General features: G+C 42.7%; 1 protein-coding gene across 1 annotated transcript in view; it reads right to left on the reverse strand.

The window, feature by feature from the left end:
• Nucleotides 1-26952, reverse strand: part of LOC114070243 (E3 ubiquitin-protein ligase pellino homolog 2) — a 65280-nt gene that overhangs the window by 18966 nt on the left and 19362 nt on the right. The window contains exon 2 of the mRNA XM_027907528.1: nt 20615-20744. Within this exon, the coding sequence (XP_027763329.1) occupies nt 20615-20744 (130 nt within the window). The remainder of the gene's footprint in view (nt 1-20614; nt 20745-26952) is intronic.

Consider the following 26952-nt stretch of genomic DNA (forward strand, 5'->3'; position numbering starts at 1 on the left):
AACCTTCTGTCCCTGGGTGTCACTCCAAAACTTCTGCCATCCAGGTTCACAAAACACATTCGATATTAGAACGGGGAGGTTCAGCTGAAAGCCACCTATTTGACTTCTGCATCTTTTTGTATTTACCAAATTTCGGTGTGGAATCAAGGGCAATTTCAGTATCAACAGCACAAAGCGAGCACAAAAGAACTGTCTGAGCGCACTTGAGCCAAAACACAGGTCATGTCTGCCACTGAACCGGGATCAGAGTGGAGCCAAACAGCACTTTCATAGCTCAGTCCAACCCAAACAGTCGCTGCTGTAAATGTGCCACATCCTCAGCCCCACCCCCGTGCCCGGAGTGCCGCACCTCATCATTCCCAGAACCAGGGAAACCCTTTAGAGTTACATTTCAAAGCCCCGGCGTGTGAAAAGGGTGAGCTGGGGGCAATTAACATCCAGGAAAACCCGAGCCCGGGGACGGGCATTCGACAGAGCAGCCGCATCTGCTTCCCTGCCATCAGATAAAGCCCCATCAGAGCACATTACTATTCCGAGCGGGTAGCAAACTCCCTCCCTTTACAGCTTTGGAATGGAATAAATTTAGCTTACTCCAGATTGTACTGAGGGATATTCTGCAGCCCAATTCCCAGTGTTCAGAGAAAGTAATTAGAGGATTAGTCGCCTCTATTGGTCCCCGGCCCCGTTATTTTCATTGTGCTCTCACATTCAAATCTTCTGTCGCCTTTCAGTCAGATTGATTCGGACGGACAGAAGAGAGGAAGGACAATTTATTTCCCTAAAATTTAAATTCAAGCCATAAAGAACTCGTTTAAAAATAATAATAAAAGAGAAAGTATAATCCTGGAGTTTGGTCCTGCCAGGCTGTTGCTGGTGCATCCACACCCGGGAGTCGCCACTTTATCTTTTCTGCAGTTTATTAAAATTTAAAGGCAAGCTTTAGAGGCAACTTGCTTTCCCTTCGTATGTCATGTTAGATAAGAGAACGGGGCTCATCAGGAGCTCTGCACTTCACACGATTTTACCACTGGCAGGACCTGCTGCTCTCCCTTCCCCCAAAGAGACTCTCTCAGACAGAAAGCAAGCACAACTCCATCCCCTTAAAATGCATTTTTTTTCCATATGGCCCTTTAGTAATAAAACCCAAATTGTCTGAACGCACAGACAAAAAGATACTTTTAAAAATAAAATTACACAGCCCATGACTGGAGTTGTAACAGCGAAATTATGGGATATGTCACTATTCCTACGAAAAAATGCAGACTAGTTCCCAGTGATGGATGGGATTTGGGGGTTTACACTGAATGAAACAAACTGAGAAGCAGCATTAAACAGGGACACAATGCACTGAGCAGGCCCACAGGGCGTAAATAAGGCAGAGTTTTAATTAGGGTTATGGAATACCCTAGTGCTTCCCAGGATAAAGCAGCCCACGCTCATGTGGAGAACACAGGCGGCTTGTGAAATTACACACAGCAAAAAGCACTTCGAGGGCCTTTTTTTCCCCCCTCAGCAGGCCTGGGTGGAAGCTCTTTACATCAAAATTACTTGTGTTTCCCGGTATTAACTGATTTAAATCATGTTTTTAATTTGGTGCCTTAAAACTACTTGACTTCTTAAATCAGCTGTTTAAATGGGCTTTTATAACAAGGAGGAAAATCTTTGCTGAGTTGATTTTTCTCCTGGCAGAGCTCTGAAACTCAGTTTCATGACAGTGAAGTGTGTTTAACACACAGCACTGTCAGGCTGCTCATAATGGAGATGATAAATAAAGATGATGAGGGTGTTCAATATTATTGCTTGTGTTTAAGAAAAAAAAAACATGTATTTACATATATGTTTCTGAGAGCTTTAAAAGCAACATTTGACACGTTTCAGAGCCAGAGAACAAAAGTTTCCTGTCTGCAACCCCTCTGCCAAAAATTCCCATTTCAACTTTCAAAATATTTATACACACACACATAAATACCTATCTATATATAGAATTAAAAATATTGAAATCACAAGGCTCTGGGTCAAATGTTAGTCGAATTCCTGCACACACTTTTGGAATATCTGGATGGTATCCAAAAGAATCCCCAAGACACTGGATGTGCAAATGGCACGTGAAGTCAACCACGGGTGAGTGAATTAAGAAGCAGCTCCAGTGGCTCCTTGGAGCAAGCACTGTCTACAAATAAATTATCAGATCATCTCACGCAGGCAGGAGAAAAATCATGAATGGGCTTTCTTATTTTTAAAAAAATAAATAAACAGCAGTGACTGCGAAGATGAAATTGCAGCAACTCTGCCACCACTCTGCTGAGCTAAGAAAGTAATTTAAGAATAGTTAATGTGGGAACCTGCACTGACACCAATTCTTTCACAAGGTATGAAGAGTAAAGCTACAAAAAACCCAGCAGGAAGCCTAATTAATGGCAACAGATGAAAATGGCAATCCAGATCAAATGCCAGATTAAAAAAAAAAAAAAACAAACCAAACCTAAGAGCTTGCATATTTTTAGAGCAAATACAATAAATGGAAATCCAAAAAGATAATCTCCTCAAAGTCAACATAACTGAAGAGTGTATTCAAATTCATATTTAATATAATTATAACTGGAAAAAACAAAACAAAACAACCCCAAAAAACAAAACTTACCAGTTCTTGCAACAACCACCCAACAAGCTGGTTCAAACACACTGATTAAAACCAAAAACTAAATAACAGAGCAATGCAGAAGAAATACAGAGCACAGAGTGCAGAGCCAACATAAAAACTCTTTTTACTTACAGACTGTACACCAATAGTTGGCTTGACTTAGAGAATTACTGTCAGAAAACTGCAGAGGAACCTCTATTCAGTTCTGTAAACATGTAAGGAAGGGTTTGAGTGTCTCAACTCAATGCACTCCCCACCTCCAACATCACTTCCAACCACTGCCTTAGTATGTCTTGTCCTACCAAAACATTCATTTTTGCCTTGACCCTCCAATGCTCTGGGGTAATGGCATTTATTCATTAACAAGTGAGGTAACAGGTAGAAAATACCTCACAACTGAAAGGGTTTTTTTCAGCTACATTAACCTATCCTGCTCTATCCACCTCTACCATTATTGCTAATATGGCTCTGGCACATGATATGTAATTTAGAACACCTTTTATCACAGCCATCTCATCTTGACCCTCCCATTTCTGTAGGTGGCAACTGATGTAAAATTATTTCCACTCAAGAGATTTGCCCTCTGACTGTTAAGCTGGGTCAGGGAATGTGGATAACAAGGATTTAAAATTATGGCAGAAGCTATAAACCCCAGACTCTGTGGCTGATTACAAACTACGTTTTACACTTCACACGGCATCAATCCAAATTTACAATTCCCCAGACGGAACACAAACTTCAGTTTGAGGTGGTGTTTTTTTTTTTTTTTTTTTTTTTGGTGTTGGATTTTGTTGCTGAGCCTCTGTAAGAACAGCAAATAATCCCTTAAATCTCTGCTCTGTTGCAGGTGGATCCACAGCACCTGCTTTGTCTAACGAGGCACCAAGAACGCAAAGCCCTGACAGCTGAGAGGGTTTTTCCCTGGATCCAGGAAGGAAAAAAAGGCTTCCACCTCCTTCCCTGCAACCTGAGGGCTCTGCAGGCAGAGCTGGAGCTACAAATCACACATGGGCTATAAAAGATGTTATCTTCCTTTAATCTTCCCAGACTGATGCTCCCCAGGCTTTCTACCCACATACGAACACAGATATTACCCTCTCACTATAAGCACTGTCATTTTCTACACCTAAAAAAAAAAAAAAAAAAGGAAAAAAACCCCTCCATTTTGGCATTTACTCCCAAACAGCCCTAATTTGATTTTTTTTGACTACCCTCCACATCCCCTTTCACTGCATTCAGTGGCTACTGCACCACACAAAAACGTTCCAGCCTTCTCCAAACACAGTCAGCACCTGCTTCACAACAACCACCTACTTTTGCACATTTTATTATCATCTTTTCTCCAAAGGAGCACTTAGAGAAATAACCAAGATTTCTGAACTCTGAGTTACTTCATCAAGTCAAATTTCCCCCATACCAAAGGGATCTCCCAAAGCCATCCCACTGTCTCCCACGCGGATTTAAGTCCATCACTCTCGGCTAAGGTACTTCAGTCTGCTTCATGCTAATTTGACACCATCAATATATTAAGTGTAAATATGTTAAATTAGAAGCAAACCAGGCTTGTTCAAAGAGCTTCAGCTTTCATACAGCAAGAAATGAAAATTTCTGGGCAGTTGCTGCAGTTCAGAAGCAAATTCCTGAGCCGTTCTCTGCCACAGAAGTGGCAGGTTTTGACTATCTGTGGTGAATAACTTGTGGAATAGCTCATTTCAGCTGCCAGTTTTCATTTGCTGCTCTACAAGGCAGAGTTCTCTCCATTCCCTCCTTCAAATCAGTTTTGTGACTCCTGTTTGAATCCTCTCCAGCTTTTCAAAATCCTCCTGGACACTCAACAGCAGAGCTGCAGAGCGCTGTATAATGCAGCTCATCAACACAGACTGTGCAATTCCACCATTCCCTCCTCATCCAAGGCAGGAAATCTGTAACTCTCTTACTGATTGCAGAAAACTTTGATTTCTGAGACACAATCCCTGCTGCAATAGCTACAGACCCTGCTGAAACTCTCCAACTATTCAGCTTTGCTGGTATTTTGGTTATAGTTAATTATAACTAAAGTGCCTCTTTTAAAAACCCCTTATTACCAAGGCAACCCCATGCAGCTGTTGCATTTTATTTGCCCTTCTGACAGTTTTCTCAAGTGAAGTTTGTGGGGTTTGTTATTTGGGGTTTTCTTTGGGTTTTGTTTTGTTTTTTCAAATTTGCTTCCACGCGATGCATTTAATGCTGGAAAATTGCTTACCACTATAGAATCCCATTAGTAATCAGCTCAGGAATTCAGATCTCACAAATAATTTACTGGGATTTAAATTAATTAATAGCCAGCTGATAATGGTTAAGATAACATCACATAAAGCTCCTTTCCATTTCTCTCTTTTTGACTCCTCATACCAGGATATAATTAACTAAAAAATAAATAGTAAGGAAAATACAGTGCCTGAGTTATTATCCATCAGCTGTTCTTGCCACCCTCATCCACTTCCCAGCATCCCACAATACTGTGGGACACCAGCAGCTATTTATTTGATCCCTCTCAGCTAAAACCAGGAAGATTCCTCACATTCACCATAGTAACAGCCCAGTCAGACTTATCACCGGGCAGATGAACCAGGATAAGGTGATTAACTGTATCCACACCCAGTGCACACAATCAGACAAATTCCATGCTGAGACCCTGTATCAATCAGTAGATTACTGACAAAAGGACATTATCCACAGAACTGTGTTCACCAGCACCGTATTCCCACCCTGCACAGGAGTCACAGAAACTCAGCTCCGGTCCCTCATCATCCAGTTTGCCTTTTCAGGCTCTTGGAGCTCTTCAGGAATTCCCCCACTGCTCTCTCTCCAGCCATCAATTCCCAAACCAGCGTGTGCTTTCTCTCCCTCTCTCTTCATCCACTCAGGATTCTTGGAAATACTCATTTAGAAAACGTTCCTCCTAATAAATACTCAACAAAGCAGGACTCACCTTCTAACCCTGCAGTGAACAGACACACACACCACTCTGCTTTTCTCCCAAATCCCTGTGCAGAGGGAGGAAAAGCCACTGGAGAGGTGCTGTGAAGGCTTTCCTGTGCCCACCTCCCTTTGGGAAGGGAAAACAGCCTGTTTGGTCCAGCAAACACAAGGATGGCCTCGTTACTTTAACTGCAGAAAAGGGGCCCAGTCCAACCCAAAGGGAAGAGGAACTCTTGGCACTCCTGGCTCCCGACCCCTTCCTCAGGAACAGGAGGGGCAGGATTCCACTCTGCTTCCCCATGTGCTTGCTGAAAGTGTCTTTTATAAACCAACATCTCATTTACACTCAGCAAGTCACAGAAGTGTCAGAGAACATTTCTTCTCGAGTGGTGACCTGGAGATTCCTTACGTTATTACCCAGCCAAGCAAGGAATTGCTTTGGGACAAGAACCTGCTAAATGAGTTTCTCTCAACACACTCACCACAGACTGTTCCCCTCAACCCAGATGATAATCCCACATGCAAAATGTTGGGGTCATCCTTCATATATATAATTCCATCTTCCACTGAAATGGAACCAAGCAGTGCACAACACCAGAACATTTAATTCTCATTTAATTCTCACTGGCACACATTTTTTTCCCTTCCTCCCTTCTGGGACAACATGAAAAAGTCAGGATTTACAAGGTGCCAAATCTACAGATTGGAGTACCCTCTTTAAAGTGAAACATTTGGAATGGACCTCTCCATATCACTTCGTTTCTAAAGATAAATACTGAACAATGGTTAAGGCTCACTTTCCAGGCACAGAGCACCGTGAATTGCAGGCAGCTACTTAAGTACATTCTTTTCAAAATATTACAGACATTCTCTTCAGAAGGAGCTCCAAGTGCATTCAGCTCCCCTGACTTGAACTCAACACTTAAATGCTGGCAAAGATATCGATATATATACTGTGGAAAAAGAACTATGTCCTACTGAAATACATAAGCAGAAAAAAGAGCATGTATTTGTTTTTAAAAAAAAAAAATTAAAAATATGAGGTGCTCAACTTCGACAATCTTATGAAGGGAAAGTATGAATGTAAGTTTTTGTGTCTGTAACCAAATGTATCTTCAGCTCAAACTTCAGATTTGAGAGCTAAAACTGTCAAATGAAACGAGGTTTAAGCGTCAGGAAAAGACAAAGCACTACCTTGAGGAGGAAAATGTTACCACCAAGGATGACTCTGCAGGGTCTGAAGCATTACTTACGTGCCCTCAGGGTCGGATCAGCAAACCTAAAACTTGAGGAGAGAGTCCGCTTAAAATCCATCACGGAATTGTTGGAGCAGGAGGCTTTAAGAGTTAAAGTATTAGGTGCCTGTCAAATGACATTAAGTAATATCAGAAATAGAGGAGTTTAAAGCCTTTTTGGGAGCTGGAAGTGTCCCTGTCTTTGGCTGATAGTGGGGGGGAAAAGTGATACTTTTGCCACATCGCTATCAAACAAGTCGGTTTGAACACCACAAGGTCTGTCAGAGCTGCACGGACTCTCCCCCTCCTGTTGCTACAACAACAGCCAAAAAAAAAAAAAGGAAAGAAAAAAAAAAAAGGCAGTTAAATGTTCCATCAGCAGGGATGAAACGGCGCACACAGAGAAAATAATAATTTGTTGTGTCTGCTGAATCCTGAACTTCACCTTGCCGGGACACGGCAGCGGGGAGAGAGGAACCGCCGTAATGAAGCCCCTCGGGAGGGCAAAGATGGAGATAATTGCAGCTTTGTCTCCCCGCACATCAACCCCAGCAACTTCTGTGAGGGAGTTCAAACACCGCTTCGCAAATTAATTCGAGATTTCTGGTTTCGGTTCAAAAACAAACAAACAAAAGAAAGGAAGAAAAAGAAAAAAAAAAACACCACGCGGCGCTTTCTTTACGGGGGTAGGCATTGGGGGAAGAACAAGGAGCTGGAGTTGTAAGAACAAAAGGCAGACATTCCTCCTGCAGGAAAAAAATAAAAAAAAAAATAATAAAAAAAAAAGCTGAGCTGTTACTATGAAGCTTCTCCAGTGCAAAAAAACACTACAGGGAAAGACGAGGTGAAATTCTGGGAAGATTCATTTCATCACACAAACCAGTGTTCAGATACATGACTGACACCTTCAGCCCAGACAAGCTTCCGAGGAAAGTAATAACAGTTTCGAGGAAACCATAGCCCTGAAAAGAACAGCTCTGAAAGAACAGCATGCATCCTGCATTTTTCCTTTCAGTACCAAAAGGCCTCAGTGCTAAGGAAAATAGACAGCAGAAGAGCTTGAAGTGAACTGTAACATGTAATTTTTAGTGCTTGTCTCTGTGCATCTCACTTGGCAAAGCAGATAAAGCACTGATTTTCACTAAAACGGAGGGCTAATCTACTGTAACTAATATTCTAATTACAGAATCATGTTTATTTCTCCAGGATTCCCCTTCACAGAAACAGCAACGCAACAAAATACTACAAATTCCTGCTTTACAGAGTTAAGAACTACTTATTCATGAAGATTCACGACTAGGAGTCAATGAAGACTTCAGGATTTAAGCCAGAACCATCAGGAGGGCTCTGAACCACTTCCATGAACACAGGCATTCAAAACAAACCATTAAGAGAACAGTCTGTAGATCTACATTTTAGGTGATTAAAAATCTTTTCCAGGTCTCATGTTATTTATATGGACTATTCTGCCAACACAATCCCCTCCCCTCCTGCTGCTGCACCGTCACAATTGGTGTTCAGGGACTAAAGAAACTTGCTACGGCAAAAACAAGTTCCTCATTTTGCCAGTTCATGAGAGAAGGAAAAAACAAACAAACAAACAAACAAACGCTACCAACCTGGAGCGATGGATCAACACCAGTGCAAGTGTTATTGTCACAAGTGAAAACTGGGACACAAAACCCCTCACAATTCCTGCGCATCCTGGACTATTTTTACTTCATGTATTCCAGCAGGAGCAGGGCTCTACACACCAGCACTGAGTGCTGAGCACAGTGCATACATGTTTTATATATTAAATGCAAAACGAGAAGGAAAATTCTCTTTTAAAACCCCACGAGTACAGTTTTAACATTTTTTTCTTTCCAAAAAGAACATGTTCAGCAGTGTTTTCCTAAAAAGCTCAAAGGCATCTCACTGATAGGCCAACTGGAAGGAGAAAAATCAACTCAAGAATCCTGGTGTCCCTCACTTTTCCCAGTGACAAAAACAGTGGGTAGAGGAGCAGCACGAGGTGGGCAGTGGATGGGAGGGGGAAGGTGTAATGGGAAGGAAAATAACAGCAAAAAGACTTTAATCCACCATCTCAAACCAACTTATCACATCAAACTCCCCCTTCTTTATGCTTTGTATTATGTCTGCACTCGTAAGATCCACAGGAGATGATGCACAAGGGGAGGAAGACAAAGCACAAGCTTCTGTATCAGTTTATTTCCACATTTTGTGTCATCTCCTCGTTAAAGGTTCACACAACATATCCTTCCACAACTGTATCACAGCCTCCTCCTGTATGACAATTATTTAAGAGTTCAATGCAATCCCTTCAGCCCAAATCTTTGATGCTTCAAAATTTTGGGGAAACCGGAGCTAAATCCCAAGCCAGTTGTGCAGAAACTCACCCAAACACCACATCAGAGAGCAAATCTCCTCTCTGTTTGCACACACAACTGACCAAACCTGCACCTGACAAGGAGCCAACCTGCCTCACACAGGTATCAATCTCAGTTTCTGCCAAAAGCACTTTAATACAACCACAATCTCTATTTTAAAGGCAAAGTGTTTTCCCCCCCAATGTGAAGCAAAACATACAGTCAGTATAAGAAACTATTAACAGAGAACTAGTACAGCAAGTCAGTCATAAATTAGATTAACACAATGCCAAAACATCTGGCACGTTTTTGGCCTTGCCACTTTGAACACAATTTCTGGCTGTTGATAAAGTCATCTTAGCCAATTCCATCAAAGGTGAATGTTATCCCACCCCAAGGCTTCCAGTGCTCTCTATGAAAAAAGTATTCCATCATCATACCAGCTGTAGTCAGCAGGCACTAAATAAACAGAGTCAAAAGCAGTGAGATGCTTCTTGAGGAAGGGTTGCAACTGTAACAAAAGGAACGTGGTATCTGGATCAATGAATAAAAAAAATAATTTAAAAAAAAAAAAAAAAAAAAAAAAAAAAAAAAAAAAAAAAAAAAAAAAAAAAAAAAAAAAAAAAAAAAAAAAAAAAAAAAAAAAAAAAAAAAAAAAAAAAAAAAAAAAAAAAAAAAAAAGACAAAAAGAAAGCCCAGAAGCAGCAAACCATCCTGGCAAATTAATGTGCAGACTTTGCCCAGACTGATAAGACTGAGAACATAACAGTCGAATAAGAAAGATTTCCATTTTAAAGGAAACCTACTTTTTATCTTCACTGTCCTTCAAATACACATTGATACACAACAGGAAAACAAACAAAAAAATCACACAAGTGATAAAGAAGAGACATTATGTACCTGTAACAAGTGTCTTAAGTGCTCTCTCCTTCCTGTTAATCAAGCCTGAGAAACGGGAGGCTGAAACAATCCTGGAACACTGAACAGGCTGATGAGATAGAATTGAGGTATCTGTGATTTATGGACCTTTGCTGGTGCTAACAACACAATTCACCAGCTGGCAAGTGAAAGCCAAGAAAGCACTGCTTTAAAGACAGCCTGTGCACAATTAACAAATGATTCTGGGCATGACATTTCCTTGAACACAACTTCCTTGACTTCAAAACAAGAAGTGTCCCAATCCTGGCAGTAGTACAGAAAAAAAAAAAATGACTCTGCAGACACTCGAGGGTTTGGCAGAAAAATCACTGAAGGACAACAGATTCCATGAAGTTCCCAAAATGTCAAACATTCTCTGTACACAAACTTGCTAAAGGTCCTTCTGGAGAGACCTTCAGCCAGGGCTAAACCAGCAATTAAGATACCAAACTGGGAATGACCGACCGGACACAGCCCTTGCTCTAAACCAGCACGTGCTGCTCAGCTGGAGTTGAGACTCCACTGACTCTGCAGAGCCCGAGCCAGCACAGCCAAGGCCTCAGCATCTTCCCACACGGAGCAAATGTGTCCACATAGTTACCACTTTTCAGTCTCAAGCCCAGCCTTCGTGGCCCTGACACTCCTTTCTCCACAAGGAGCTGCTGGAAGAGCCCAAGGGATGGGCTGTCTCTATGGTATCCACTTCTGAGCACTGTTGGGTTTTTTTTTTTTTCCTGTGCCAAGTACCTTATCCAGAGCAGGACTGTCACAGCTGGGAGCAAGACTGTTTGGGTATCAGAGATCATCCAATTCCCATTACTGTTCCACCATCCACACGGCAAACACTCCCAAGAGAAATGACAACAAACAGCTTCCATGGAGCAGCAGAGGCAGAACCACCCCCTCCCAGCATTTGCAGAGCCCTCAATCCTACCTGACTCAGAAATGCTCCTTCTTGAATTCCAGAATCTTCTTCCCAGAGATGTGCCTCCAGCCATCCAAGCCTTTGACCTGAGAGGGTGCCTCCACACTCCTGTTTCAAAGTGGTTTAGTGTTTTTAAGACTAAATGTGGTAACTTTCACTGGTACTAAGTGAAAAATCAATTACTACTTCAGCCTGGAAAAGCCTCAGTGCTTTCACACAGTCACACTGTACGATGGTGTTCCCTCTTGTCACCTGTCTTTGCTATGCATATACAGATTTTTATTTATCATTCTGGCTAAATTTTAATCAGAGGGTTTTCTGCACAGAAATCCTGAGCAGTCACGAGAAAAATCAGGGCCCTCCCTTCACATCTGAGCAAGTACATTTCCATCTGGAGAGAGGAAGAGAGTGCAGGGAAGGGAATCCCTCCTGAAGGTGATGGAATCAAGCACTGCAATGCCAGTGCTTCCCCACCACACAAATGCTGACTTTCCAAAGCATTAGACTGTGTTCCATACAAAGAATTTACAAAATGAGGAAAACTGGAACTAAATCAACAGCAGACAGGACAGCAGGAATTCTGCAGGTACTGGTGTAAGTGGGAATAATCCTACAGCACTGAGGACTCTGCCAAAGGGTTTAAACAATGGACTATAGAGAACTAATGCTTGTCCAACACCCAATATTGGAACAAAGGCATAGAACATATATCCCTGTTTGAACTTACTGAATTAACTCTGTACCCAAAGTTTATTGTAACAAATTTCACATCTAAAGCTACAAATTCTCTCAAAAAATCCCAATATTCTTAAATAACGACTGGAATGCTTGCTTCCCCCCCCCCCCCCCAATTCCTGAAGTACTTCCACAGCAAAACCCATAAAACCAGTTAAGAAAACTATCTGTAAAACCTACACTGCATCATCTAAATATGTACATTACATAGACATCTCACAAAAAAACACTTCTGGCAAAGTTTTGATTTAAAGCAATGAATGGGGCTACCTGAACTCAACCTCCTGATTGTTTCAGTCTGTGTGAGACGCTGAATAAATTCACACACAATCTAAAGGAGTTTAATAAATATGCAGCTTCTTGCCTTCATAAATTTTTCTATTATTTCCAGGAAAATAAAACCAAAAGTTCTTCAGAAAGAGCCTTGTTTTTATACCCATCACAGTGACACAGTCACACTCTCAACTCCAGCAGTGTCTGGGTACAGGACAAAGATACTACGAGGCAACATTAAATAACCGAGATATTTTTAACCAAGCAAAAGAGAGTTAAACCTTCCCAGTAACAGTCAAGAGCATAACGGAGCTATATTTTAAGATATTTAGCAAGGGCTGTCTCCCGCACAGAATTGCAAACACTTTGTTTTGACTTGCACAGTTTATTTATTACACTCAGGCAGCAACAGAGTCAATCTCTGTGACAAAACACCAAACAGGAAGATTTGAGAGAGCTTTGAGGGGGAGGGCTGAGCTGAGGGAAGAACACTTTCTGTGCTATTACAAGTTTCACAATCCCAGCTTTCCAAGGCCAGCTTTTCCTTGGGAACAGAGGAGGAGCAGCTGAGGCGAGGTCAGCTTTGTTCCTCCTGCCTCCCACCTGGACCACCAAGGCACTGCCTCATCCCTGACCTTCAGCGGTGGCAGATTCTTTGGTGGGCTGAAGGAGAGACACAACCCTGTGGAAAACCAAATGCTAACAGAGGAGAAGAAAAAAAAAATTTTTCTTTCTCTAAGAAAACAGGGAGGGAGAAGGAAAAATTTCTGCTTTACACAGTAGCCCACTGTCTGAAGTTTGTGATGGTAAATGTCATTACATGAAGGTCAGAAGTCAAAATGAATCCGAAGCCTCTCCAAAGTTCCTTTCAGGCCTCCTTCCAGTTTTGGGGAGTTTGCTATCACTGTCCTATCCAGGATTTCCTCAAAACCTTTGTAGAAAAGTCAAAACTTGTGAGGTTTGTTTATAGAAAGTACAGTGTCTCAAAAGTGCAAACCAGAGAAATCAGCCCACAATCAAAGCTTTATTTGATCAATCACACTTTTTTGTTTTTGCATTCATGCAGCACAGATAATAAGTTTTGCTTTAATAACACTCAAATACTCTAAAACCTTAAGCATAAAGAAGTATCTCTCCCTCACCTTCTCTCAACCACATGATGTCTTTAAGTACTTCTTCTAGAATTCTGGATTATGTTAAACAGATGCACAGCCACAACACTGTGAAGGCAAGAGCTTCAAAGAGAGAGAGGTTGGTTGTTATCTGTGTGATAAGCTCAGGTCCACCCAAACAAAGGCACATCTTCAGAAGTTCACCAAACCTTTGGCCAATTTTTGGTAGAGATGGAGAGTCCTACAAATTCAGTTGTGTCAATATGAGAAGACAACAACTCATTCAAGAATGAACACACCTCATAAAGACAGGGGGAGAAGAGGTGGAATAACCTCATTTAGCTGAAATGAAGCTTCACAGCAGCAGCTGCTGAGGAAAGCACTGCCTGGGGAGAGGAACAAGCTCTGATCCTCAGAGGGTCTAACCCCATACCCAAAGAAAACCTTCCACAGATCATTCCCCAAAGAGCTGGAGAACAAACAAGCTGCGACAGGCTCAGAAATTGCCTGATCATCCAGGGTGTAAATGTGGATGCTCTGATCCCAGAAAGTCCTGGCTCTCAGAAGTCTGATCCTACAGAAGAAAGCACCTCTGCAGTTAAACTTAACTGAGATTAGCAATACACCCCAGAAATTTGCCTTGCTGCAGGGCAAGTATAAAATGTCCTTTATCTCACCAGGAAAGTTCTGAGTTCTTGTCAGGTTCCCCTGCTCAAGAATAGCATCCCTCAGCAAGCTGAGCAGTGCTGTTTTAGACACAAGAGCTGCCCAAGCAGCAAACGGGGTGCTTTGTCATCTAAGCCTTTGATCAGTGCAAAGCCTGGGAGGAGAAAACCTTGTGCAGCTACAGGGACTGGAACCAAAGTTTCTTTGGTCACATGAGACCCATGAGCGAAAACTAAATACACAGAAATCAAACCTGTACTTTTCTTACCCTGGGTTAGGGCAAAAGAGAAAGAAAAGTATCTCTCAGTGTCTTAAACTTCAAGAACAGGACAGGTCCTCAGGGAAAATCTCTAGAGCCACATAAAATGGTAGCTGTCAACATCGACACCACTTCTGGATGATCCCAGTGTGAGACACATCACTGTAAGATGCTGGTCTTGCCTCAGTGCAATGCCAGGCCGGCAGTCCCCAGAGCGAGAATTCCAGGGAATGTGCAAACCTGACCGCAGTGCACCAAGTCCCACAGTTTTTCAGCTTGACTGGGAGTGCTCCCCCCCTGCTATCAAAAAGCAGAGGAGATCCATCATTCCCTGCTTTTGGTAAACCCGGTGCAGGAAGATCTCAGAGCTCACACTGAGCTGGAAGAGGGCAGAGAACTGAACAACAGAGCAGCTTGGCAGTGCTGGGCCTTTAATGGGCTTCCTGAAGTCCCAGAGATAGGCATCTGCTGCTGCTGAAATGAGAAGGCCAAAGCATACATTACCACACACATTATCTCACACCAGGTATCTGCAGAGTCCAGAACTTCCTGAAGGACTGGCAGAATCACAAGTGGCAGGCAGAATTTAAAGGCAAGTCTGTACACAAAACACACACAGCCTTACATGGGAGGTCACCTGATGAAAGCCCAGTGGCCAGACTCCTTTGTTCTCATGGAAGGACAGCTCAGGAGATGATTTTTTAAAAAAAAAAAAAAAAATCATCTTGCAGGAGCAAACCCATAGTGCTAAAGAATTCTGAACTGCTTTATGACTGCCAGAGAATTTCTGCATGAGTAGAAGAGGTTGGAGCATTCACCAAATGAAGCCTCGCCATAAGCACTTTGCTGGAGATACGTCCCTTCAGAAGGGATTATCAGGATAAAGTGCTCCCTGTTTTCTCCCAAAATATTTGTGGGGTGTTTGGTGTTGAGCAGGATCCCAAAACAAAGTAATCCTGCATCTCAGAGAAAGCATAAACATGTCTCAGACAACAGACCCACTGACAGTGGGAAAAGGAATCTCCTGGTGTCCCAAGAGTCACCCCTCGAGTCCTTCACTTGGAGAACAGATAACATTACTCATTTTACAGACGCAGTCATGAGAGACTCCCAAAAAGAGAAATATTTAGATTTTCTTCTTTCTGTCAACGAAATCTCAAGGCACTCTGGAAAACAAGTATTTTCCAGTCTGTAAAACAGGAGCAGCAGCTGTTTGTTTCTTCAAAAAGTTACTGTTGGCCCCTGAAACTCGAATTGCTTTCTGTGCTTTCAAAATAATTGCCCCTCTCAACAAAGCCTTGGAGCAGAGGAGTCTCATCTCCTCTTTGATTCAGTTCCAGCTCCTCTGTTCCAGCAGAGCTGCTGTGACTGAGTACATGCTGCTTGATTTTTCCAAAACACAACATTCCATCCATTTAAGACCATTTCATTTGGACATTAGTTTGAGAGAACAGGAAAAGCATATCCATCATCAGCTGTGTATTCCTCTTGCTGTTTTCTTCTGAGCATGGAACAACCCATACACAGAAGAGGAATTCCTGTATTATAGATGCTGACAGCCCCAAATTCCAATAGTTATATACAAGCCCCTGTATTCCTCAGGCTGGTCCTAACTCTGCTCCAGCATAAACACCTGGAACACCACAGGAGATGACTTTTTAATGTTCTGGAGAGAACCTCCCCTGGTAAAATCCCAACATGCAGGGATGAGTTATCCCCAACAGCAAGTTCCACCACACAGGCAGATGTTCAGCCCATGTGGGTTCATCTGATCCAAAACCAGTTTGGGGTGTTTTCACCACTTTTAGGAAGCCAAGAGCAGCCCAGCTCTCAGGAGAAATGCACTTTAAAGACCAGATCCATCTCAGCCAATTAACAGCCCAATTAGAATAAATATGAGACAGGACAGAGCTTCACCACTTCTGTGGTGGTCCAAAATTTCCACCCCAAATTCTGGGGAACAGTGAGGAAGAGGCAGGAATCAGTCAAACTGAAGCTAGAGAGCTTTAACCCAGTCATGCCACATTAAGCTCAAGCAGTGAAAATTTTATGTTCCAGGGAGACCATCTCCAGTACAAATCCTACTTGTTGCTCTTCCAGTGGCACAAACAACTGAAGACATTCCACGATGGGCAGCAAGGTTTGCAGTGTCTGACCTCACACTGCAGCACTTCAAGCTCAGCTGAGATCCAGCCCCTCCTTTCCACAGCTCTCTACAAGCCCAACCTTCCCCCCCAGGGTTATTCCTGACACAGTCAGGGAAGCTGCAAACTGAGACACTGCACAGCCTGGAATCCCTGTGGGAAGCCAAGTGGAAGCGTTTGGGGAAATGCAACATTCCCGAGTTTAACGCCAGTCCTGGTGATCACTGCACTCTCCTCTGCTTTCAAAGGGCACCCACGTTCAAGCAGAACCAGCTCTAAAATATTGATTTAGAGCAGATGTAGTTTAAAGAGAGTTTACAAGGGAAGTATTTTTTTTGATCCTTTTTTTTTTTTTTTTACCCTCTGCAGGGAGAATGTGAAAACAAAAAGCAACATTGAGTCATAAAAAAATAATTGTTGTAGTCCTCAGCAATTTTTTAATTCCCCTTCCTTCACTAAACATCTGGGGTTTGTTAGAAAACACTATGAAATGATTTTCCAAAACCTTTGACATGCATTCTGCTCAATAGGTCCCAAAAGCTCAGGAAGGAGAGATTCAAACCAAGTAAGGGCTGTTATTTACGAAGCCTTCCTGGGTAAATTGGTCCAATCCTTCTGTCTGACCATTCCCTGCTATTGAAGGGCACAGGAACAGGGAGTGAGCACGTTGAGGTGATGTTCATTTAACAAAGAAAAGGACAATACACCCAGGAAACTACGATTCAAGCAGGTTCACTGTGATGAGCCAAGAAAAAGCTGCTCCCGCACAGCCCAGGACTCTGGAGATACCTGTGCCATTAGAGTTACTTCAGAACAAATTAGTGCTCCATGAACTGATTAGACCATAAATAAGCCCAGCAGGAAGGAGGGAAGGCACTGACAGCTGAGCTCTGCAGCTCTCACTCACAACCACCACCAAAAAGCTGTCAGTGCCAAAAGGATCTCTGATCCTTTTACAGCCCACTCAAAGGATGTCAAAGCAGATGCAGTATCTGATCACAAGAATCCGATACTTTCATTTTCTCTCGTCACTCAAGGCACAAATTGCAGCTCTGTCCCCAACCTAATAATTATTTGGTATGGCTGCATTTTGTTCTCTTCCAGCAGCAGCAGGAAACTTGATTGGAGCTGCAGGAACCCAGGCAGTGACTGCACAAGCTGCTGTTGTGATAGCACAAAGCAGAAGCCAACTCGGCGGGTAACTGGACTTGAAGTTGGAAAGATCTTCCCCAGGCAGCTTGAAATAGCAATTTCAGAGGGGGGAAAATAGGTTGACTTTATCCACCACAGGTTACCAAAGGAATACTTTGATCCTAAGACAGACAGACATAATAAATACCAAGACACACCACCATAAAAAGGTATTAAAGGTGGGGGTTTTTTTGTAGTCTGCAGCAATTCAAAAGGCATTTGCAGCCTTCTATGGGGTGATTATTAAGAATGGAATCACTCAGGTACCAAAGCACAATATTCCTTGTTAGACAGGAGTACTTCCAGTGCTTGATAGTTACATTCCCCTGCCCACTGACTTAATACTTTGGAAGGTCTCAAATCCCACACACACTGTTGCTAGTCATGCTTCCAGAGCAATCCCAGGGAATTCTGCATTCAACAATTCATGCTTCCTAATGCCATACTTCAAGTAATTCAAATGCACACAAAGCTCCTTCTTCATTTCTCTAAACTCTACACCCATGGAAGTAACTCCAAAGCATCAGAAACCAACAAGGAAATCTAAATGCACACAGACCTGAAGTCATGGGGGATTACATGATCAGAGTGTCCAGTAAAATCAGTAACCTCAGTGTTAGAGGCACTGACCCTGTGACATGATGATTTTGAAACAAACTCTCCAGTTCAGCAAAGGAGGTTATTAAAATCTTAAAATTCATACCCAGTTAACGAAGACTCACAGTCCCTCACTCCCCACCCCTGACAAGTACACAAAGAAACTCGAGACAGCATAAGAGTTTTAAGCTTCCTTTCTTACAGCAAACCCAACTTTGACAATGCTGGAAAAAGTCTGTCTTAAACAGTCAAGGGATGCCAGAAAATTTCCTGACTGCTGCCTAAGCACAGAGTTAATAAAATAGGTTTTAAAGCAAAGTGAATAATGGAGAGGTGCATCTATATTTTAACATTACTCTGAAAAAACTTGAGACTTATTACGCCATGCAGTGCTTTCCCCCCAAACACAGCCACAAACCCAAACAATTCTAAGTTTTCTCCAGCACCTCAGAAGGCAGAATGGCAAAAAAAACCCCAAACAAACAAACAAACAAAAAAAAAAACCAAACAAGCTCTCACTGGAAGAAACAAAAGGCCCTGATTCACATGCAATTAGCTCAGCTAAATTTACTACCCAAGCCATTGCTACCCCAGCTGTCCTTGACACCTGCACAGGGGGGACAATGGGACACGACAAGCAGCCTCCTGCCATCTACTGCAGTTTTCAGGCTTAGAATTGGTGACAAATACAGCTCCTGAGCTGCTGCATTAACACAATTAGCACAAAACCAGCCCTGCACCTTATTCCAGTATCCACATCAGAGGCAGAACCAATGGAGAGAGCCAGTGCCTCCCCCACTTCTACTAAATCCACCACTTCAGAAGCACCAGTGCTCTAAACAAAACAGGAGCCTTTTCACTCCAGATTCAGTTTGCAGTGACAGCCAAGCAGAGCAAAATAGGAAACTGGTACCTGAAGAGTTAGGAGGAAGGATATTAAGGGAGAAAACTCATTAATATCCTGTGCAGCACGAGTTCCCACTATTTTACCTTCCTTAAATACGAGTTAGACTGAAAGACAGAGAGCAGAACTAAACTTTGGAGATCAAGTTGCTATTTTTTTATAAGAAGCAAGCAGCTCACTCTTTATCAGCCTGTGTTTCTGCAATCATTGGCACAAGCTGTGTGCAGAAACCATTCCCAGTAAAATGATTTAGGCTCTGGTGCCTAAGATGTGAGAAAAGCCTATGACAGCATCTTAAAAAAAAAAAAAAAAAAAAAAAAAAAAAAAAAAAAAAAAAAAAAAAAAAAAAAAAAAAAAAAAAAAAAAAAAAAAAAGATCCTCTCCATGCATGGAAAGAGCTCTCACTGAGATCCTCTGCATCCCTGTTCTGGCACACACCCCCCCACCAGCCTTGCCCCAGACAGCAGGATAAACACACAAAAGCCCTTTTATAAGGGTTCAGAGAAAGTGCAGAAGAATCCATTCAGCCTGACATATCTACCTGAATCCAAACCCTGGGAGGACGGGCTTTCACGTCCCAGCCCCTGCGCTATCTTTATAAGGGCACTAATTTGCACAGCACACATATTTTATCTGCACTGCAATAACACCACAGATGAACATTAACCAGATTCCTTGTGCTGTCTGCCAGGTGTTTAAATATTTTGCAACTCAAATGCTGAAATACTATCTGGAGTCTGAATGCCTCAGATTACCCAGTGAGAACATGGGTATATTTCCAGCCACTCAGTAAAACACTTTTTTTTCCCCCCCATTTGTTACATTTTAAGCAGCAGACTGGAATTACCAACACATAAATAAACATTATACTACAGGTCTATTTTGAAGGTTGAGTTTATTAACTCACAAAAGCTTTCACTGAAAAAATATTCACAGAAACTTTTAATCCAAAAGACTCCCCATTTATCTGCACTAGGCAGGCCCTACACAAAGGATTCTGCAAAGAAAACAAGCTCTGATATGGTGTATTTTGATAAGTTTAGGTGTGTACTGTGCATTAGAAAACATAATCCCACACTATGTATTAAACATGCTTCTCTTGGTCCAAGTTAGACAACCCATTTCTGAGCAGTGTGAAGATCCATAACTTTTTGAAGCTTGAAATATATTCCAATACCAGAACTCTGACCTGGACAGCACTATACATTAATGTATTACTATGTTAATATATTTACTGCTTTTCTTCTTTCACCCACACTAAACTTCAAGTAAAAAATTCCACAGTATCGTTATTAGCAACAAAAATGAAAGGCCCAAAGGGATCATGACATCTTCTATGGCATGTCAGTTATCTTCCTGAGGAGGAAAGAGAGATCACTCCAGCAAGAAAGAAATTAAAATACTTTTTTTGTTTTGATCACAAAAGCAGAGACAGCTTTCTGAACAGGGGCAGGAAGGTCAGATTATCTCACACCTGAGTTTACAGACTATTTTAAACCGGTAACTGGATTAAAATTAAAGCCATACACCCTCAGAAAGAAAATCCACTGCCGCCTCTTCATTAAAAGAGATGTATCCTACTACCACAGAACCAACTGGCAGCAAGGCAAATCAGCAGCAACACACGAGGAATTCTCCACTCAGGATCATCAGAAAAACCAGGATTTGTCCCCCTGTGCCATACCTTTGATGCTTGAGGAGTAGAGATGACATGGACAGTGCTGGGTTTAACTCCATTGGCCTTGGGTCGCTTGTAAAGGGCAAATCTGCTTTTCCTGCGTCCTCTGTCACCATTAGGGAGGGATCCATTGTACCTGCAGATAAACCACAACAGCTGAGCATAAACCACTACCAGCTTGGAACACAGAAAAGGAGAGAGGGGCAACTCTGGTATCATCAAATGCACGGGTAAAACAAAATGAATCACAGCCCTGCTAAGGTTTGTTTCCCGAATGAGGAGCTTTCGAACGTTTTTTACCTACCAGTGGTTGAAATTTTGTTCTCATTAAAAAGGTAATTAACTACAAATGAACTACCGAGCTGTTCAGCTACAGAAATACTTCTTTGCCTCTACAATCAAAGGAATTTGGGATAACACCCTACACATCTTCACAAATTCAGAATAAGGGAAGTTTTACGATGTTTTTACCCTCTTCAGACATCTCATACAGGAATAGGGGCAAATCTGGAAAAATAAAGTAATTTAAGGGCAAGTAAAACTGTGTGAAAAGGAATTTTACTCACACACAGAAAAAGCTTTTCTAGTTGTTTCCCCCTCCCCTTTTTTTTTAACTCTAATCCTAAAGGCTTCATCTATTATTAAGGAAAGAGGATGCAAGTGTTTTTAATTTATGTGACTATCTGAAGCCTCACTAATGACTTCCTTTATCAGGTGTAACACAGTAGCCCTTCCACAGTTCTTTCATCTCTCCCTGAGGACAGAGACCCAGAGGATTAATTATTCAGAGAAGTCTTAAGCCTCAAGGGGACACAGCTCCTTCCCCAGGGAAGAGATCAACTGGAAACTTCTTTGCAATGCATAAGCACAGAGTTCACCTCCACCTCACCCCAGGATTTAGGTCAGGTTGATTCATCCCCCCACAGCACTGTCACCTGTGACATTCCTGCCAGCTCCCAGCCGGTCTGGGAACAGCTCTCAGGGTGGAATATGGAAAGGAAGAGCAAAAGGCAGCAAGGCAGAAACACGGAATCTTTTACTTTCTCATCACAACATCCTGAATATGTAACTAAGTGGTTTGTTTAACAACAGAACGCACTCGGGGAGTTTCTATCCTTCTAAAAACAAGCGGGAAACGGGGGAGTGGATGAAAGCAAGGGGTGTCACTGCTGAGGCTCTGGAGAAGGCTCAGTGCTCACCCCAGGCAAGGATCACCTGCTGGCACACCGGGAAACAACTCCCAACTTCACACGCCAGGGATCCCAAACGCAGGACTGCTGAGTGCTCGAGCACAGGCAAGAACAGAGGCAAGATCAGAAAATAATCACAAATCTCAGTAGCGCAGAACATAAAACCCAGACCTTTTCAAAACATACGTTTATTTCATGATGCTAAAGCCACACAAGGTTTAGAGACTTTCAGCTGGGCTGAAACTGAACTCCTCATTCCCACTTTCATAGGGAGACTATGGAATCTTTGTGGAATATTAAGGGGGATTCCCTGACACAGCAGCAAAACAACAGGAGTAAAATCACTGTTATTTCACGTCAGGCCTACTTGTGCCTTGGTAACTTGTCATTAACCCTCCACCACATGAGAGTGGCACAGCAGATCCTCATCACAAGAGCCCAACCCCTACAAAGATACATCGATATGATCCACAGGCAGCTTAAATACCAGCACTTAAAATAGGAGTTATTTGATTCTCCAACTTCAATCTCCCTGAATATACACACATGTTTTCTTTCAAAGGCACTGTATTACCAGGAATATGCCAGCAAGTTTTAACTTGCCTGAAGACAACATTCCTTCTACAAGTATTTTTATCTGAAAACCTAAGAAAGCAATAATTCCCTCGGAAATAATGTGTAATGACTATGTATTACCACTGCTAGCTTTACATTCTGTAATTATTGGGGGTTTTTTTGATATTTGTGTGACTGTTAAGTGATACTGAATTCAAGTAGTTCCAGTTAAAACCAGGCAAGCAGGGTTTTATTCTCACGTTCACAAAACAACTTCAACTAGGAAAGGCTACTCCATTTCATTTCAGTCTCTGTGGGATTTCGTTACTTTTTAAAAGAGAGAAAGAAAGAAGCTGCTCAAGGTTAAAAGACCTTCTGGAAACCTTAAATAGGAAAGAAATCCAAGCAAAGCGAAAGCTGAATTCATTCATCCTGATTAGCACCGACAAATTTTCAGGAGGGTTCTCTCCTCCTGCCAATTTCTAAATTTCCTTTCCACAAAAGGGCAAGAGGAACTGAGTGGTGGTTTTATGATTTGTTATGCTTTAATTATAGGCCTGCAGGTTTTATTTTGATCTGACAGTGGCAGAAAGAGCAGGGACAATTAGTAGGCACACATGTTTTAGAGGAGGGGGGGGGAAAAAAAAAAAAAAAAAAGGTGTTAGAGGACTTGCCTCTTTCCACAGCTGGCACATTCCTGCATTTTTTCCTAGGCCAGGACTCTCAGCTTGTTCTCCACAAACCAACCTTCCCCCATGGCACTGGGGCCACACCTTTGCTTCCCACTTCTTAAACAACCTGCATGCCCAGTGATCTGGCAGTAACGCCACGGGATCTTCCCAGCCAGGGCAGGACCTGCCCCGCTCCTGAGGCACAGCCCCATCGTCTTGGCCCATCCCTGCTTTTCCAAAAGGAGCTGTCCCACTGGATCCAACAGGAATACAAGCATGGCTACCCACACCTTTGCTGAGTCAGCTTTCCTGAGCACAGGCATAAGGAACCACAACCAAAGCAGCCTCCAGCCCTCTCCTCTCCTTCAGCCCCCTCAGCTCTTCTACTGAGCAGCAACAACTGCCTCCTTGGGAGCACCAACAGGAGGGAATTGCTCAGGAAGAAAAGGGACATGGACTGAGGCCACAGATTCCCCAGACACTGAGAGACTCCAACCTTCCCCACAGCCAACAGGAGCTTCCTCTCACAGCTCCTCTCAACAAGCATGAGCCCCTTTCCCTTCTCCCTGCACCCTTCCAATAACTCCAGAAGCACAGGAGCACACCAACTTTTTGCTTCACAAGAAGGGCAGCACTGCCTCTTGTTCCAGAAAATCTGCAGATGGAACTCTCCTCTGGCCCACCAAAAAGCCCAGGACAAATGTTGCCTCCAGCTAATAAAACAGACCAGGAAAAAAAAATCAAATGTCACAGAGACAGAACAACATTTCCTGAGATCATCCCGCTCTCACACAGGTGCTGCTGAAGTTCTCCAGAAGTTCATCTGACCAACACACATGTGGAAGGAACAGTCCTATACCTCTTCCAAAACACCTCTCAGTGACAGCAATTCCAGGACAACCTACGCTGTGAAACCTCCTGGGATAATCATCCCAGTTGACAGGACTATTCCTTGCAAATAAGGGAGTGGTGCTGGCAGAGGCCACGGGCACCCTCATTACCAAAGCCAGTTTCCTACAGATTCACATCAAACACTTGAGGACTTCGGTACATAATGAACTGCAAACTCCAATTAAGCTTTTCCCATGGCTGGGATATGTAAGGAAAGCCTCTCCTCCACATGGATTCGTGGCTGTCTGGAGAGCAAGACCACACATGTTCTCTCCCACGGTCCACTGTGGCAAGTTCCTATTTTCCACAAGTCTTGTACTACTTGTACTACTACTGGAATTACTTGACTGCTTCAGAGATCAAGCTTTGAACTGTTTGTCAGATGGCTTGTTACACAAGCTTTTTTGGTTTATGTTTATTTTGGTTTTGGTTTTTTTAAAAGGAATCTGGCCTAGACAGTGATAAAGAGTAAACCAGACCTCTGTTACTCGGGACAAGAGCTCTAAATCTTGACCCTTCACCTTGAAAAGTTCAACTTCAACTTAGGGAAGTTACCCTAAAAATTAAGGTGAATATCTACTACCTGACATAGAAAGTGCTGCATGGAGCTAATCTTTTTCAAAAAAATCACAAAACTATCATAAAACTAAAATATTTTCCATACTATGCAACCTGCCTCCTAGAAAACCACAAGCTGAACAGCTCCTAATTTTCACAGGTAATGCAGCCCCTGGACAAAAAGGATTAATTGCACTTTGCTTTCCTTACCCACCACTAGCAGATCTACTGCACACCTTCACATTTTTAGATGAAAACCATCCCATTTCAGACTTCACCGTGAGGAGGTGACGTGCCACAGTCCAGTTGTTACCACGGCTCCGATGAGTCAAACAGCACATCTTTGCTTACTAAACAATAAAACTGCAGAAGTGAATTCAGACTTGAGGGAATTTTCCCTTTTAAGTACATTCTGATCCCATATTTGGTATAATGCTGTAGTACACGCTCCACACACGCCAGAATGCAGTTTGTGCTTACAGTGTGTTTTTACCACCACCCCTGACCCAGCCTGGTCCAACCCCACTGCCCAAAGCAGCAGCTTCACCTTTCATCTCTTAATTTGTTCCTGCTGCTTCTCTCACTGGTTCACCTGAAGGGCAAGCAAAACTAGATTTGTGTTTTAAACTTAGTTTTAAGCCATATAAAGCCACAGAACCACTTCTATCAGCAACATGGGAAAACAGCACAGAGGGCAGGAGAGATTCCCTTGGAAGAACTGAGAGCCTCCAGCCCTCGTGGCATCTACAACATTAGAAGGCTAAAGACACGTTAATCACCTTTGCAATCCCCAGCTCCAGAGCTTCCCAAGGCTGTACACTCAAGTCCTGACTAACTGGAAAACCCTTTTCTGCTGAAACATCCAGCCCTTCCTTCTCTGGACACACATTAAAAGGGAAAAAAGCCACACGTTCATAGTTTACAGCAAAACACAGAAAGCTTCCCACATATGCAACACTGACAACAAAATAAGTGACCTTGTGTTTCCTCCTGTGCAGTATCACTGCCAGTACTTCATGCTCTTCACACACACCCTCTCTCCCCTTGTATCACACTGAACAATTCATTTTGTATCCAGAACCAATGGGACTATTTCAGCAAAATAACTTGAATGGTTATGGATTTTCTTACTCTTTTAGAAAAAAAAACAAGAATTATTTCAAACACATTTTTCTGCACCAGAGCTTCAGAAAACAAGCAGTTGCTGCCTGCCAGTTATCTGAGAATTCCAGTGAAACAGAACAGTGCAGTTATTCTCAAACTTAATCTCATGGGGGAAGAGCTGCCAAATAGGGAAAGCAAAGCTAAGTAGTAGTTCTGTACCACCAGGATACTACTGGTTCATTGCCTCCTTTGAACTCTATTCCCTGTTCCTGTGGATCAGTGTCAGAGGCATTAACTCAGTATGAATTTCAGTCCAAGCTTGTCTCCAGCTGATTACAGGCATCAGTGTCTGTCTCAGAGGCACCTCCACCACCACCAGAGGTATTGCTGGTCCTGTTCCTGTCAGGAAATTTTTGGCAGTAAACATAAGACTGCTCCTTGAAAAACGGGAGTTCTACAGGTGACTACAACAGGTTACAACAAGCACTTTTAAGGCTGAATTTTGTTGGAGGTTGGAAGGAGCATTCTGTTATCCCTGTCGTCATTCCCTGGTACTCAACAAGCCTGGAATGACCAAAGGTTCCCTTCAGCTTTCTCAAGGTGCCCTTTCCCCACTGCATCACACGGACCTCTGGCAAAACAGAGTTGCAGAACCTCATCCATCCCCAACTCAAAAGGCTCAATCCAGTTCATCCATGACACTTCTGCCTCAGTTAGTCTGGAAGATCCAGGGCTCCCCGTCACCTTTAGAGTAAAAACTTCCCCCCTGCACACAGCAAGGGAGATTCAGGGCAAAGCAAATCTCCTGCACTTCCTGCCAAATCCACCTAAGAGCTGAAACAACCTGTTCCCTCTTCCTTTTCACAGCAGGCTCGCATGCTTCAAGATTTAATTCCCACCTGATTTTCCTTTCCTTCTGAAGGAAAACATTTTAAGTAGCTACAGCAGCAAACTAAAGTAGTATTAAGTAGAGGTTTTGTTGCTACAATTACTACAGCAGTGAGCAACTCGTGGGTAAGCAAAGGGCTTCCATCCTTTGATCAGCAAAAGCCACCGAGCCAAGACCTTTGGTTTCTGCAACCTTGGAGGAAGTCCTGGATGAAAGACAGTCCCACCTCAGACTCTGCTGGCTCAGACATCTCTAGAGGTGCAAACACTTCCTAATCACTACCAGTTGTACAGCTTAACAAAGCCAGTCTTCCTGCAGAGCAAGAAAATCCAAACCAGCAAGTTCCAAAGTCCCAAAGAATCTCATCTCTTTCCCCCAATTAAGAGCAATGTTTTTGCATCTGTGAACTTGATTATCCCTGAGAAAGGTATGTTGGAGTCATTAACTGTGGCTATGATCAGTTTGGGGGTGTTTTGGTTTTTTCTT

This window comes from Empidonax traillii, unplaced genomic scaffold (genome assembly GCF_003031625.1).
Source record: "Empidonax traillii isolate 1590-97213 ecotype Southwest subspecies unplaced genomic scaffold, ASM303162v1 scaffold1491:size100782, whole genome shotgun sequence".
In the NCBI taxonomy this organism is placed as follows: domain Eukaryota; kingdom Metazoa; phylum Chordata; class Aves; order Passeriformes; family Tyrannidae; genus Empidonax; species Empidonax traillii.